This window comes from Parasteatoda tepidariorum, chromosome X2 (assembly GCF_043381705.1).
Source record: "Parasteatoda tepidariorum isolate YZ-2023 chromosome X2, CAS_Ptep_4.0, whole genome shotgun sequence".
Lineage (NCBI taxonomy): Eukaryota > Metazoa > Arthropoda > Arachnida > Araneae > Theridiidae > Parasteatoda > Parasteatoda tepidariorum.
In genome coordinates, this window is record NC_092215.1 from 16,172,167 (window position 1) to 16,184,493 (window position 12,327).

The 12,327-nt window shown below is 28.4% G+C and overlaps 1 protein-coding gene across 3 annotated transcripts in view; it reads left to right on the top strand.

Annotated features, from left to right (window-relative positions):
• The window catches only part of LOC107442096 (vinculin), a 62,704-nt gene that overhangs the window by 16,417 nt on the left and 33,960 nt on the right, over nt 1-12,327 (top strand). For all 3 annotated transcript variants that reach the window (XM_021148686.3, XM_021148685.3, XM_071188280.1), the window contains exons 7-11: nt 313-531; nt 3,118-3,310; nt 5,814-5,965; nt 9,664-9,756; nt 10,055-10,124. In XM_021148686.3, the coding sequence (XP_021004345.1) occupies nt 313-531; nt 3,118-3,310; nt 5,814-5,965; nt 9,664-9,756; nt 10,055-10,124 (727 nt within the window). The remainder of the gene's footprint in view (nt 1-312; nt 532-3,117; nt 3,311-5,813; nt 5,966-9,663; nt 9,757-10,054; nt 10,125-12,327) is intronic.

The following is a 12,327-nucleotide window of genomic DNA, read 5'->3' on the forward strand; positions in this document are numbered from 1 at the left end:
TTAGACTTGCTGTGTTTAGCTGATGACTGCATTATATTGTGGATTTAGTCATGAGATTTTTATACTTCTTAAACTTATAAATCCACTTTCCACCATTCACCTCATATTATTTATTGGGAGAAAAAGTTTGAAGTAAAAACTTTTGAGTTTGAAAATAAAAAAAGCTAAATTTGATTTTCATAAATATAAATAAATTTTTTAAACAGTGTTTCAATTGCCCATAATACAGCAATTCTCTTTTTTTGTTTTTGCAAGACATAAAAGTATTAAGCTTTAAGATGCATTTATGATTTTAATTTTTCTGTTTTAAAGAATGCTATTGATGGAAAATTAGCAACTGCTCATGATTTTCTCGAAGACCCAAATACTGTGGTTGGTGGCGTTGGTGAAAAATCAATGAGATATATATTAGATTATGCAAAGCGCATTGCTGATAGATGTCTTCCCCCTGACAGCCAAGCAATTCATAAAATGTGTGGTGACATTACAGCCATGACTAATGCTTTGTGTGAACTAAGAACAGATGGAAAGGTAACTTTAACTCTTATTTAAACTTTTCTTTGCCAAATTTATGTATTTTTACTTCATCACAATACGAAATAATCTAAGTGTTCAGCTGCTTTTTTATATTAACATTCATCAAATTAGTGTTCTAAATTTTTTGAACTATAAATTTTTAAAATTACTTTAAATATAAAATACCAAAATTACTGAATGAAAAAACAGTTGCTTCTTGGAAGTTGTGCAGAGAATTAAAAATTGAAAAAACCTACAAGATAATTACATTTTTAAAAACAACAAAATTTATAGAACAAGGTAGAAAAACATTAACTTATAATTTGATTTTCTACCACTCTAATCCCTATGACTCGATTTTCTTTCATTTTCCTTTCCAACTTTATTTGTAAAATGTTCCTACTGAAACAAAAACTGCTACATAGAAATTTGTTTATATATATATATATATATACAAGATCCGGCTATTAATTTCCAGGACTGACGTAACTGTAGGAGAACGACAAAGCCGGAAGATGGCGCTAATGATTGCATATTGAAGAGTGCTTACTTGCGCATGTGCCGTGCAATCGGCACCATACTGAAGTAAGTGGTTCTCGTAGAAAGGCGCATTAAAACGGAGCTCTTAAATTCCTGTTGTCGAAGTGAAAACGGAGCAAGAATAAACATTAAATGTTGCTTCAAATTGGGCAAGACAGCTGCGAAAACCTACAAATTGTTAAAACAAGTTTACGGCGAGGAAGCATTATGTCGCTCAAGAACTTTTGAGTGGTTTAAAAGCTTTCGGGACTGCGCGAAAGCGTGGAAGATGATCCACACACAGGTTGGCCGCAGTCGTTACGCACGCCCGAAGCAATTGAAAAAGTTCGCTTCCACACATTGCGCTGCCTGTGAGGCTATTCTTAGCCCAGCATGGTGTCGTTAAGATGCAGCATCCACCATACTCTCCAGACCTAGCACCCGCAGACTGTTTCCTAAGCTGAAAAATTTGCTGACAAGATTTCAAGATGTTGAAGCCATCAAGAAGACTGCAACGTCATTATACTCTTTAATAAGAGCATTCCGAAAGAGGACTTTAAAACTTCTTTCCGAAATTTGTACAGCCGAGCACAGACTTGCATTACGGCTGATGGGGACTACTTCGAATAATATTAAATGGCTATGCGTTTAATTTTATTTTCTTCTGAGTTATTCCATGAGTCCTGGAAATTAATAGCCGGACCTTGTATATATTTATTTATATTTACGCTTTGCTTAGGATTCTATCTAGTGGGTTGGAAAGTCTCGTGTACAGGATTGTCAGGACTTTAGTAAGTCTCTAAAATAGATTTTTGCCAGAAAATAGATCTTTAATAAATACATCTGTAATTTTAATGGGAAACAAAGCCTGTCTGCAGCTGTTTCTTTCAGAAACTATTAATATTCAGTTTCATTTTTAGATTATTCTTTAGCATTAAGTTCGTTTTTCTTTAACTGTTCTTGATTTTTCAACAACTCTTTTAACATGGTTATTTAGACAGAATGAATATTCAACTGTTGGAGAAGCAACAAGAAGAAATGGGTAAAAAAAAATTCTAATACCTTTTTTTAACAGGTGTCAAGTGTTTTTTTTAGAAAAGAAGAAGTGTTAGTTATTTTTATTGTTAAAAGGCATCTGCAAAATAGATTTTCTGGTAAAAAGACATCAAGATATAGGACTTTGTATTGTATAAAAAATATTATATGTATATATTATAATATTTTTCACAATTTCTAACGGAAAGGGAAAACTCTTCCTCTATTGGTCTTATTGCTATCAATGAACTCCCCTTAAACATGTATTCGTTAAAAAAAAAATTTATTACTGTTTTATGACTTTGATTAAGAAGCTGTTTTTAAATTCTGAAAAAAATTAAATTAATAAAAAATGATGAAGATATATTTAAGAGAAAATAATAATTATTTGAAATACTTTTTTTTCTAGTTTATGCTCCTTTTAGATAATAAGAATGAAAGAGTTAACAGTGAAAATTTCATTTTAAATGTGAAGAAAAAATTTTAAAACTGAAAATGTAAAACTGTTTTCGTTTGAACAAAAATAAATAAGACATGAAGTTAAAAAATGCCGCAAATTTTGACCATGACTAAACTGTTATTGTTAAACTGTCAAAACTGTTATTGAACTTTTTTATTTGAAATGCAAGGACTACAAAAATATTCCTCTAAAATATTTGAAATTTTCGTAGTATAATAACATTTTTTTAAGTATGCACACCTTGCATTTTAAAAGAAAGTTTTTAGTTGTGGCAAAAGTATGTTGCTTTAATGTTGAGCTTAATTTAGAATGTATTCATGCATAATCTTATTTTATTAGGCTCCTATATTACAGTAGTTTTTAGATTATGTATGTTAAACTTAATTTAGCCAGTCTAGACATCTATATGTGCAGTATAATCAAAATTATAAATAGTGAGGGTTTATAATCTTTGGTCTAACATTATTTGAAATTAACCTTGTTCAGAAAAAAGTAATTTATGATAGCTATTACCACTATGTTTAATGTCTGATTGCTAATCTCAGTTTGTCACTTATCTTATTTTTTACTGTACATAATTATTTTAGGGATCATCTGCCCCAGCAGAAGCACTGTCAAGAGGTATTAGTCAAAAACTGAGGGAATTAATTGGCCTTGTTAGTCAAGGAATCACCAATGTTGAAAGAAACAGCATTCAACAGCCAGCACATACTTTGACAGGCCGTATGGAACAAGCCCGCACATGGCTCAATAATCCCTCATTAAATGATAAAGGTCTTGGTAAGAAAATATCAAGCATTGTTAATATGGGCATTCTTACTTTTCATTATTTGCAATGATTGGTGTTGAAATGTTATGACCTAATTTTTTAATGGTGATTTGAGTGTCCATGCCTAAATAATCTGTCATTAAAGGATAAAAGATATAGGAGGAAAACATCAAGCAAAAACATTAGCACTTTTACATTTTATTATTGTTTGCAAAGATTAATGTTACACCCAAATTTAAATTTAACTAAATTTTATAATGAAACAAAAAATCTGTACTGTTATTTTGAATGTTGAAATTTTATATTTTAATTGTTAAGGAGATACAGCTTCTACAAACTAATTAAAAAGCATTAAAATCACATCAATATTGACATTACTCTTTGATAAAAATTGAAAGCAAAGTATTTCTAGTGGCTGTTGTGATCTTATGTAGTTTGAGCCTTACTTTTTTACTAATTTTATGCTGGACTTGTAATGATAAGTTTACATAAATTAAAACAATGCCCTAATAGCTTGTTCTGCCATTTATAGATCAATCTTGTGTATTAAAGACTTAAACTCTGTGATTGATTTTGCTACTAACCTGTCTTTTGCTTGAGTATCATTTTCAATCCGAGAAATTTACCTTGCAAAACATCTAGAACTTTTTCAACAGCCAGACTAAATGGATTTCAAATTAAATATAACTTCTCATAAAAAAGCATATTCTAAATTTATTTTCTTGAGATCAAAAGGAATCTTTCTCCCCTTGACAATAATGTTATTCATTCGAAATCAAGTGGAACATTTATTAGAAATCAAGTGTATTCCAGCTAAACTCATATCCCTTCAAACTATAAGATTCCTTCTTAAGGAACAAATATGTCCCTTGTTAAAAAAACTCGGCTCTGAACAATGGGTGTTTTCTTGAAATTTTGTGCCATATTTCGAAATTTTTTGATGCACAATTAGTTGAAAATCTCTCTCATAAGAGCTTTTAAGCTCTTTTTTAACAAAGTTGCCAATTGACTTCTTCAATGAGTCAATTATATTTTGTCTTTTCCCTTTTGGCAGAATCATGGCAACATTGTCAAAGAACATTAAGGAGTTCTTGCAGAAATATTTTTCTTTCGGGGAGAAAAAATTTTGGTTTTCTTTTCTTCAAAAATTTACGTGTAAAAATTGAATTGCACATTTAAATAACAACTTTGGGTCACGTTTAATTTATACCAATAGTATCATAAATCCATGTAGTGTTTCGATTGTATTTTTGGCAGTTATTGATTTTCACATGGTTTTTAATTATCTTAATGTATTTCAGACGATATGGAAAATTCAAATCGTACATTTGAGTATTTGTGCAGTAGAGAACCGATTATCCGGAACGATCGGGACCATCGCGATTCCGGATAACTGATTTTTCCGGTTTTCTGAATCTCTACAAAATGCCGTTTTTTTAATGTTTATAAAACGAAACTAAAAAAATTTTTTTAAATAGTTTTGGAAATAATAAAAAATGATAAATAATAATACACTTAAGTTTAAATAAGGAAGGAAATTATGAAATGAAAATTATATACAGGCTTATATATGTTATTATTAACATTAATAACATATATAAGCTATTTGTGCTTATGTGAGATTCGTCTACAAACGGCTTTTGATCTGTCCTCTAAATCAGTTCTTTCGTCAACTCGATACACCGTACGCTCTAAATAACGAAATGGGCTCAAAATCTTGCAGGGAAAAAAAATTTCTTAATGAAAGAAAATTCATTTCCGGTTCCGAATTTCATTTCGGTTATCTGGTTTTCCTTTTTTCTGATTTCTGGATAAGAGGTTCTGCACTGTATTTACTTTTTAAGGCAAGGATTCTATAGTTTTTTATGGCAATTATTGCTTTTGATTTCCATATAGCTCTTAAAATCTGAAATTATTTATTACAACAATCAAATCTTGAAATGAAACACATTTGAGTAACCCCTTTTTGAAGAGTCACATGTTTTCGTCGTTGATCTGTTTTTCGGTAATTACTGTTAAGTGGATTTCGTGATTTTTAATTATTTTTTTAATGTGATGACGATTTACAAAATGCTGTAAAGGAAATAGTTAGTGCGTTATTCTCCCCAATAAAACTCAAGAATATCGTCCATAATTCAATAAAAATAATTTTATGTTGTTTTTTTAACTCGGCATTTTTGTTACTTTAAATTAGTAACATACATCTTTGTTATTATTGAAAGTACCTATACCTAAATACGTTAGAGTTTTTTCGCAGAAAGCCCGAAAAAATTCTGACACTGGAGTCTTTTCATCCACAACACACAGGCATTATTTACTGGCCGATACCTCATATATTTCCCCAAATACTAAATTTCTTTCTCTTCATATCTGTCTCTATTTTTTGTTAAAAACTTTCATTATAAGAACTTTTTTAATATCTTTGGTGTTACTATTGTAGTTTGTGTGCACTTTTGAAATTTCATTATACTTTTTTGTTGTTTAATGACACTAACGTTTTAAAATTTGTTTCAGGGTTCCAAGCAGTTCAATCAATAATTGATGATGCAAGAAAAATTGCAAATTCGAATAACTGTCCATTAGTTGAACAACTTGCCATACAAAAGCTGTGTTCAGAAACGGAAAATCTAGCTAGACAACTATCTGATATGTGTCGCCATGGTCAGGTAAATAAAATTTATTTATTAACTTTTTGTGACGGAATTTTTTCCTGTGAGAAAGACCAATCATAATGTTGCTGGATTCTGAACAAATTCTTTTATTTGAAAGACTTTTTGAATTTTCATGATATAAAAGTATTATATGATATTTTGATGGGAAAAAATTTAATTAGTAATCTTCCTTGAATAAAAAATAGTTATTTTCTAAAATATATATACTATAACTCCCTCTTTCTAATTTGGTTTTCTTTCCGAAATGACTATGGGTTGTTCTTAAGTTACATGTTACTAAACAAATTGAAAAACTTTTTTTTTTAAATTAAGTGATTATAATTACAGCCACATCATCAATTAGAGTGTTTTTTTCTTTTCTTGACAAATCAGATCATGGCAAGACTCCCAGATCTGCACTGATTTATGCTAAATCAAAAAACCTGATAAAAATTTATTATTTTGACCATTTTTACATCAAAACACACGTGCAACTTCCTGCACAAGCAGTTTGCAGTTATTACCCCAGATTTCATCATTTTCAAAATACAACTTTGTTTAAATGTGATGACACCTTCTTAAATGAGGAAGAAAATTTTGTGATTTTTTTTCTCTCTTAAATTTTATTTATGTTACTATTGTTTTTTAAAAATGATAGTTTCTTATTTACTATTTTTCATTTCATTGAGTAAAAATAATCTTTTGTCTAGAAAAAGAAAAAAAACTACACATTGCAATAAAAAAATAGTGATAATCTAGTTTAAAAGGAAAATTTCTCACTATAGTTTCTGATAAATATCAGATAATTTCTTCTTCTAGCAGTTTCGTCTGTCTGCTACAGATAATTTCTCCATGATATCAGTTTTATTACATTTAAATAAATTGAGCCAATGAGTTACTAGTTATCACTAACAAAACTAATTTCACAAGAGAAACAAAAAAAACTGTATAATTAAGTATCACTTTGATATATATAGAACTTTTTTGCCGCACAAAATATACTATAATAAGTAGCAAAATATACTATAATTAGTAGGTAGACATGAATTTTTTATATCCTAGCTATGTATCAGCTGAACTCAAAAAATGTAAGAATCTCAATTTTGAAAAAAAGTCCAGATGACTGATTTTCAAACTCTTCGATTCAATTAATAAGCTTAGATTTGTTGAGCAAACCTATATATCTATACAACAAATCTATGTTAATTAATTAAAAATAGATTTACAAAAGTAAAAACTTTTGATCACAGTTTTTATTTTTGATTAGTTGTAAAATTTGTGTATATTTTTTAATTTGATATACTAAACTAATAGTTCATTATTTACTTTTAAAATTTAAAGAATAATATAAAATTAACTTCAGAGAAATATTGGGGTTTTTTTCTGGGAAAATAAAAAATAAAATAATTATGTTTTTGTTTGTTTCATATTGTTAAGAAATTGTGTTGAATGGATCTGAAAAAATCTTATTTACCATGTTATTTGTGTCTACTTGCTAAAATAGGGTTTTTTAAGCTATAAAACTTGCTTCTTACTTAATACATACTTAGTTTTTTTTATATAAAACATGTTTTTATCTGAAACAAATATTTTTTTCTGATACAAGACCTAGATTTTTATGATATGAAAACTGCTATAATTTTTTGAAAATGAGTGTTATTCCTTCATGGAAACTTTTTAAACTGATCTTTATTTTTTAAAATTATTTATTATAATTTCTATGTATTGGTTTTGATAGCAATTACTGTCAAATCTCAATCTATCCCTCCTGTATCCCAGAATTATTATCTTATTTGAGTCCCATCACATTTGCTACATCCCCCTAAGAAATTCTATTTACATTTCAAAAAAATTTCAAGTTGTATCATAGTGAGAGGCAAAGCAGCAAGTTCTGATGCAACTGATGAAGAAATTGTGGGTTTGTTACAGTTTTTTGAAAACTCTTCAAAACATCACATTTAAGGTTATGCATTAGTTTAGGAAAATATTAAAACTTGTTAAGCTATAAGATATAAAATATTTGATTGACCTAACAAGAAAGTATACAACGATTCAATAGTTAAAGGATAAACGTATTTAGGTGATAAACTATTTAAACAAAATGACTATTAAGGACAAATTCAACTCTTTTTAGAATGTGTTATTTTTGCCAAAACTCAAAAAAGCTTATTATATTTTATGCCATTATTTGTGATCTTCAGAATATCTTGCCTCAAAAGGAGATGCAGTATTTCATTAGTATGTTTGAAATAGAGATATTGAAAAAATAGCTTTCAATATCAATTACTTTAAAATTTAACTATAGTACTTTATTTAAAGTTGTAACCTGTATTGTCAGAGGCTCTAATCAAGTATATCAATTTTATAAAAAAACACTTTTACTATACCTAATAATAATTCAATAATTAATTTTTAAAAAATTATTGCTTTAAGTGAGATATTGTAAAAATGTGACTGAATTTACTTTTAAAGGATTTGCAACTGGTATACATAAAAATTTATTATCCCCATCCATGTCAACAAAATGCTTCCCATGTGCATTTTATTATAATTTTCTTTTAATAAATGTGTAATTATTTTGAATGTTTTATAATCTGAAAATTTCATGCTTTTTTTTGCATTTTTCTTCATTTTGAAAATGAACATTGTGTTTACCATATTTTGAGAAATGTTTTAAAGAAATGCCTTACATTAGTAATATCTAAAGTTTTTTTTTTTTTTTAAATCTTTAAAATTTTTAAGTTGTGAAAAAGTTGCCACATATTTTAAAGGGGTCACTGTAAAAAATGATATAGTTCTCCACCAGCGACTTTTGCTTTATAGGATCTAGTAAACTATCCTTTCTTAGTTAATAGTAAAAGTGTTCTTCGTTAATGGTGATATTTATGGAAAAAAAGTTATAGAAATTGAGATAAATGAAACTTAGATTCATTTAGCAATAATATATTGCAGAACCTGTATTTTAATGCAATATATTAATTATAGTTGTACCACTCTTTAAAATTGTGTCATACACTTAACATCAGGATCATACATTTTTTGATAAATGGTAGGCATAAGTAATCTTTGTTTTTATGGGGGAAACAAAACTACTTGTGAAAAAGTGACCACAATTGTAATGCTGTGGTATATATCTAGCATCAGAGTCCTATATTTTTCAACAAATGAGAGTCAGAAAAAGCTTTTAATTTTGTAAATTAGTGATTAAAATTGTAATATCACAACAGGTTATACAACAAGCAGGAAAAGTTCAGTTCACAAATTTGCATGGCAGAAGTTATATTTATGATATAGTTTTTTTAAGTCACTTTTTAAATGGTGCCTTAGACCTTTCTTATAAGTTGCAACGTTTTCTAAAAAGGACTTGAAAAAACAGCTCTTGTTTTAGTGAAAAGATTGTGAAAATTGTAATGATACAATAGACTTTTAAAAACTTATTTCAAGAATTTGAGATGAACTCATATTTTTCTAAACTTAAAAGTAAATTAGCAGTAATGTTTGTATTTATAATGCTTTAAATGTGATATACTCTTTATACTTTCAGGATATAATTAAATACTTATGTTATTCTCTCTAGAAGTAAGCTATATTAATCTTTAGAAAGTTAGCCATTGCTCTAACTCTAATTTCAGTTATCTTTTCGGTATAAGTTGTTATGTTTTTAAAGTATATTTAAGCCCAATATAAAGCTTACAATATTATTTATTTGTTAGGGTAACAGTTATGAAGCCTTAACTATTGCACAGGCCATTTCTGGGAAACTCCAAACACTAAAATCCAAAGTTCAAGAAACAATCTGCAGAAAAGTTAGTATTGAACATTTTATTCCTGCTCTTTTTATTAATTAAAAACTTTTTTTTTGCAGTATGATGGATTTTGAAGGAAACAAATAATTTTGATGGATTTTATAAATTATTTTAAACTATATAGCAGTTAATTCAGTGTATTCTACTTTGATAAGTTTTGAAAACCTAGTTAACTATTAAGTGTATTTAATTGCAATTTAGTGTGACGAACTTAGAGATATTTTCACAATTTTCTACTGAATTTATTTAAAGTTGCCATCTTGTTTTTATTGTGTTTTTAATGTTTCCATTGTTTTAGGTTGTCAAAGATTTCATTGATATTTCAACTCCCCTAAAGCAGTTTACTGATGCTGTACTTAGTCCAGAAGGTAAAATACAAAAAATATTTTTTGCTTTTATTAATTTGAATCAAAGTGAATGTGCATGCATTATGCAGAACTACTTTTTAAAAGCATTTATTGACTTCAAGACAGAAATGTCAATGAAACTTTTATACAAACTAAACTCATTATTTATTTATATAACTCAAAAATAAAATACATAAAGTTTCAAAGGAAAATGTCACAACACGCCCCGCCCCTATCACTGCTATCACTGGGAAGACAGTGATAGCTTCATACCTTATAGTTTCTTAAATGTGCAGTGAGTCTTACTCTTCGACGAGTCATAGTGTTAAGACAGGGATAGCTTCATACCTTATAGTTTTTTAAGTGTGCAGTGAGTCTTATTCTTCGACGAGTCATTGTGTTATGTGTCTAGGATTACTGTCATTCTAAGGATAATTGTCATTAGGAGATGGTTGTGCTGTTTTCAAGTTATTAGCGTTGAGTGTTTTAAAATTTACTGGTACTTCATCTTTAAGCATGAAAAATAGTTTCAGTTAATTTAATATTCATCTAATTTATTCTTTATATTATATTCTTTAATTTTTACTATTCTAAATTTATTTCAAATCAATCTATCAGTACTGTTTGTACCCTGAAAAAGGAAAGCATTGGGAGGAAAACTCATATTTCCAGATTTTTGAGTAAAGTAAAAAACTGTTTAATATTTTTTCTATAACTTTTCTACTACTATTTAGATTTATTTTATATATGAGAAATAGTCCTATATAAGTATTATAATTGTCAGTAAGTCTTGGTAGTCAAGGATATTTGGTTTCTTTTTCTCAAAACAAAGGAATTATGAAATGGCCCTACTACCATGATTTTCTCTCATCCAGTATACAAGCAGCCCTCATCTATATTAATTTTGAAAAGTGTTAGTAATTAATTTAGGAGTGACGCTATTATTACGGAAGGCACTTTTTGTTGACAGTTCTATTTGTTGACTATTTTTGCATTAATCTAATCAGTTACAATATCTATGTAACCGTAATTCTAGTTCTAACAGTTTTTGAACATATATTTTGATTTTTGTACATTTAGCTGTAGAAAGCTCAAGCTTAGACACTGTTTTGCTTCCAATGGTAATGGAGAAAAACTAATATTTAAGCATCACTATCAATTAAAAATTGAGTTGCTGATGTTGTTGAAAACGGCTTATAAACATGACTCTGCACAACCTTTTGACCTTCCATCACCATCAAAAATGGAATATTTTATTTTCCTGGTTTTTAGCCTGATATTTGCGAGCCAGTTTTCACTTGTAAGCTCTTTTGCCAAAATATTGATGGAATTTTTTAAGCAGTTTCTTAAATTCTATTTGTCTCTTTGTCTTGTTAGACTGAATCTCTGCATCTATTAATTTCCGCTTTGTGCAGTTCCAAGTATATTATCTGTTTCTGTAAATCTGAGGTGATATTTTAATCTATTAGTGTAAAAAAGCGGGTTGAAGTAAATTAAATTCCAATTCCCATATTTTGTGCATCATTATCTATAATTTTAAAAAATTGTCACTATATACAGACAAAATGCTGTGCACATTAAGCAGTAAAAGTGGCTTCCATGAGATTTCTAAATATTTGGTAAAGATCCGGGTAATGGAAAATGTCAAACTAATATAATGGAGTCATCTTTGAATTTATAAAAGCATTTTTTAAGCTAGTAAAGACAATGTTAAAACAACACAACTTTTGGAAATCATAATTGATGTCTGCTCATTCAAACACTACTTGCTCAATCGCTAAGTTTTTCATTTTTTTTTTTTACAGAGAAATTGGAATCTGTCATTATATCAAAAAATTCACATTTTGTCAGAAGCAACTGAGGTATCTTTGTTACAGAATCAGACAAATTTTCAATAAATCTCTTTTTATGATTAGTTATTTCTCCTTATGTAGTGGTAGTTTGAATTGAAAAAAAAACATATTTTTGGTTCAGGTTTTTAAAAAAGGAAGAATTTTTAGGCTATCCCTGACAATTGTTCATTTCCACAAAGATGTTTCAGTACTATAATCTCAGAGAAGCCAACTGCTTGGGATTTGGCAAAATGTTTTTAAAAATGGTAGAGAACTACAAACTAAAATTTACAGATTGTTGGTATATTATGCTAACTATTTAAGAGGCTCAACGCTGCTTATCTGTAGTAAACTGAAATATCACATAAACCTTTGAATTATTTAGAAGTACT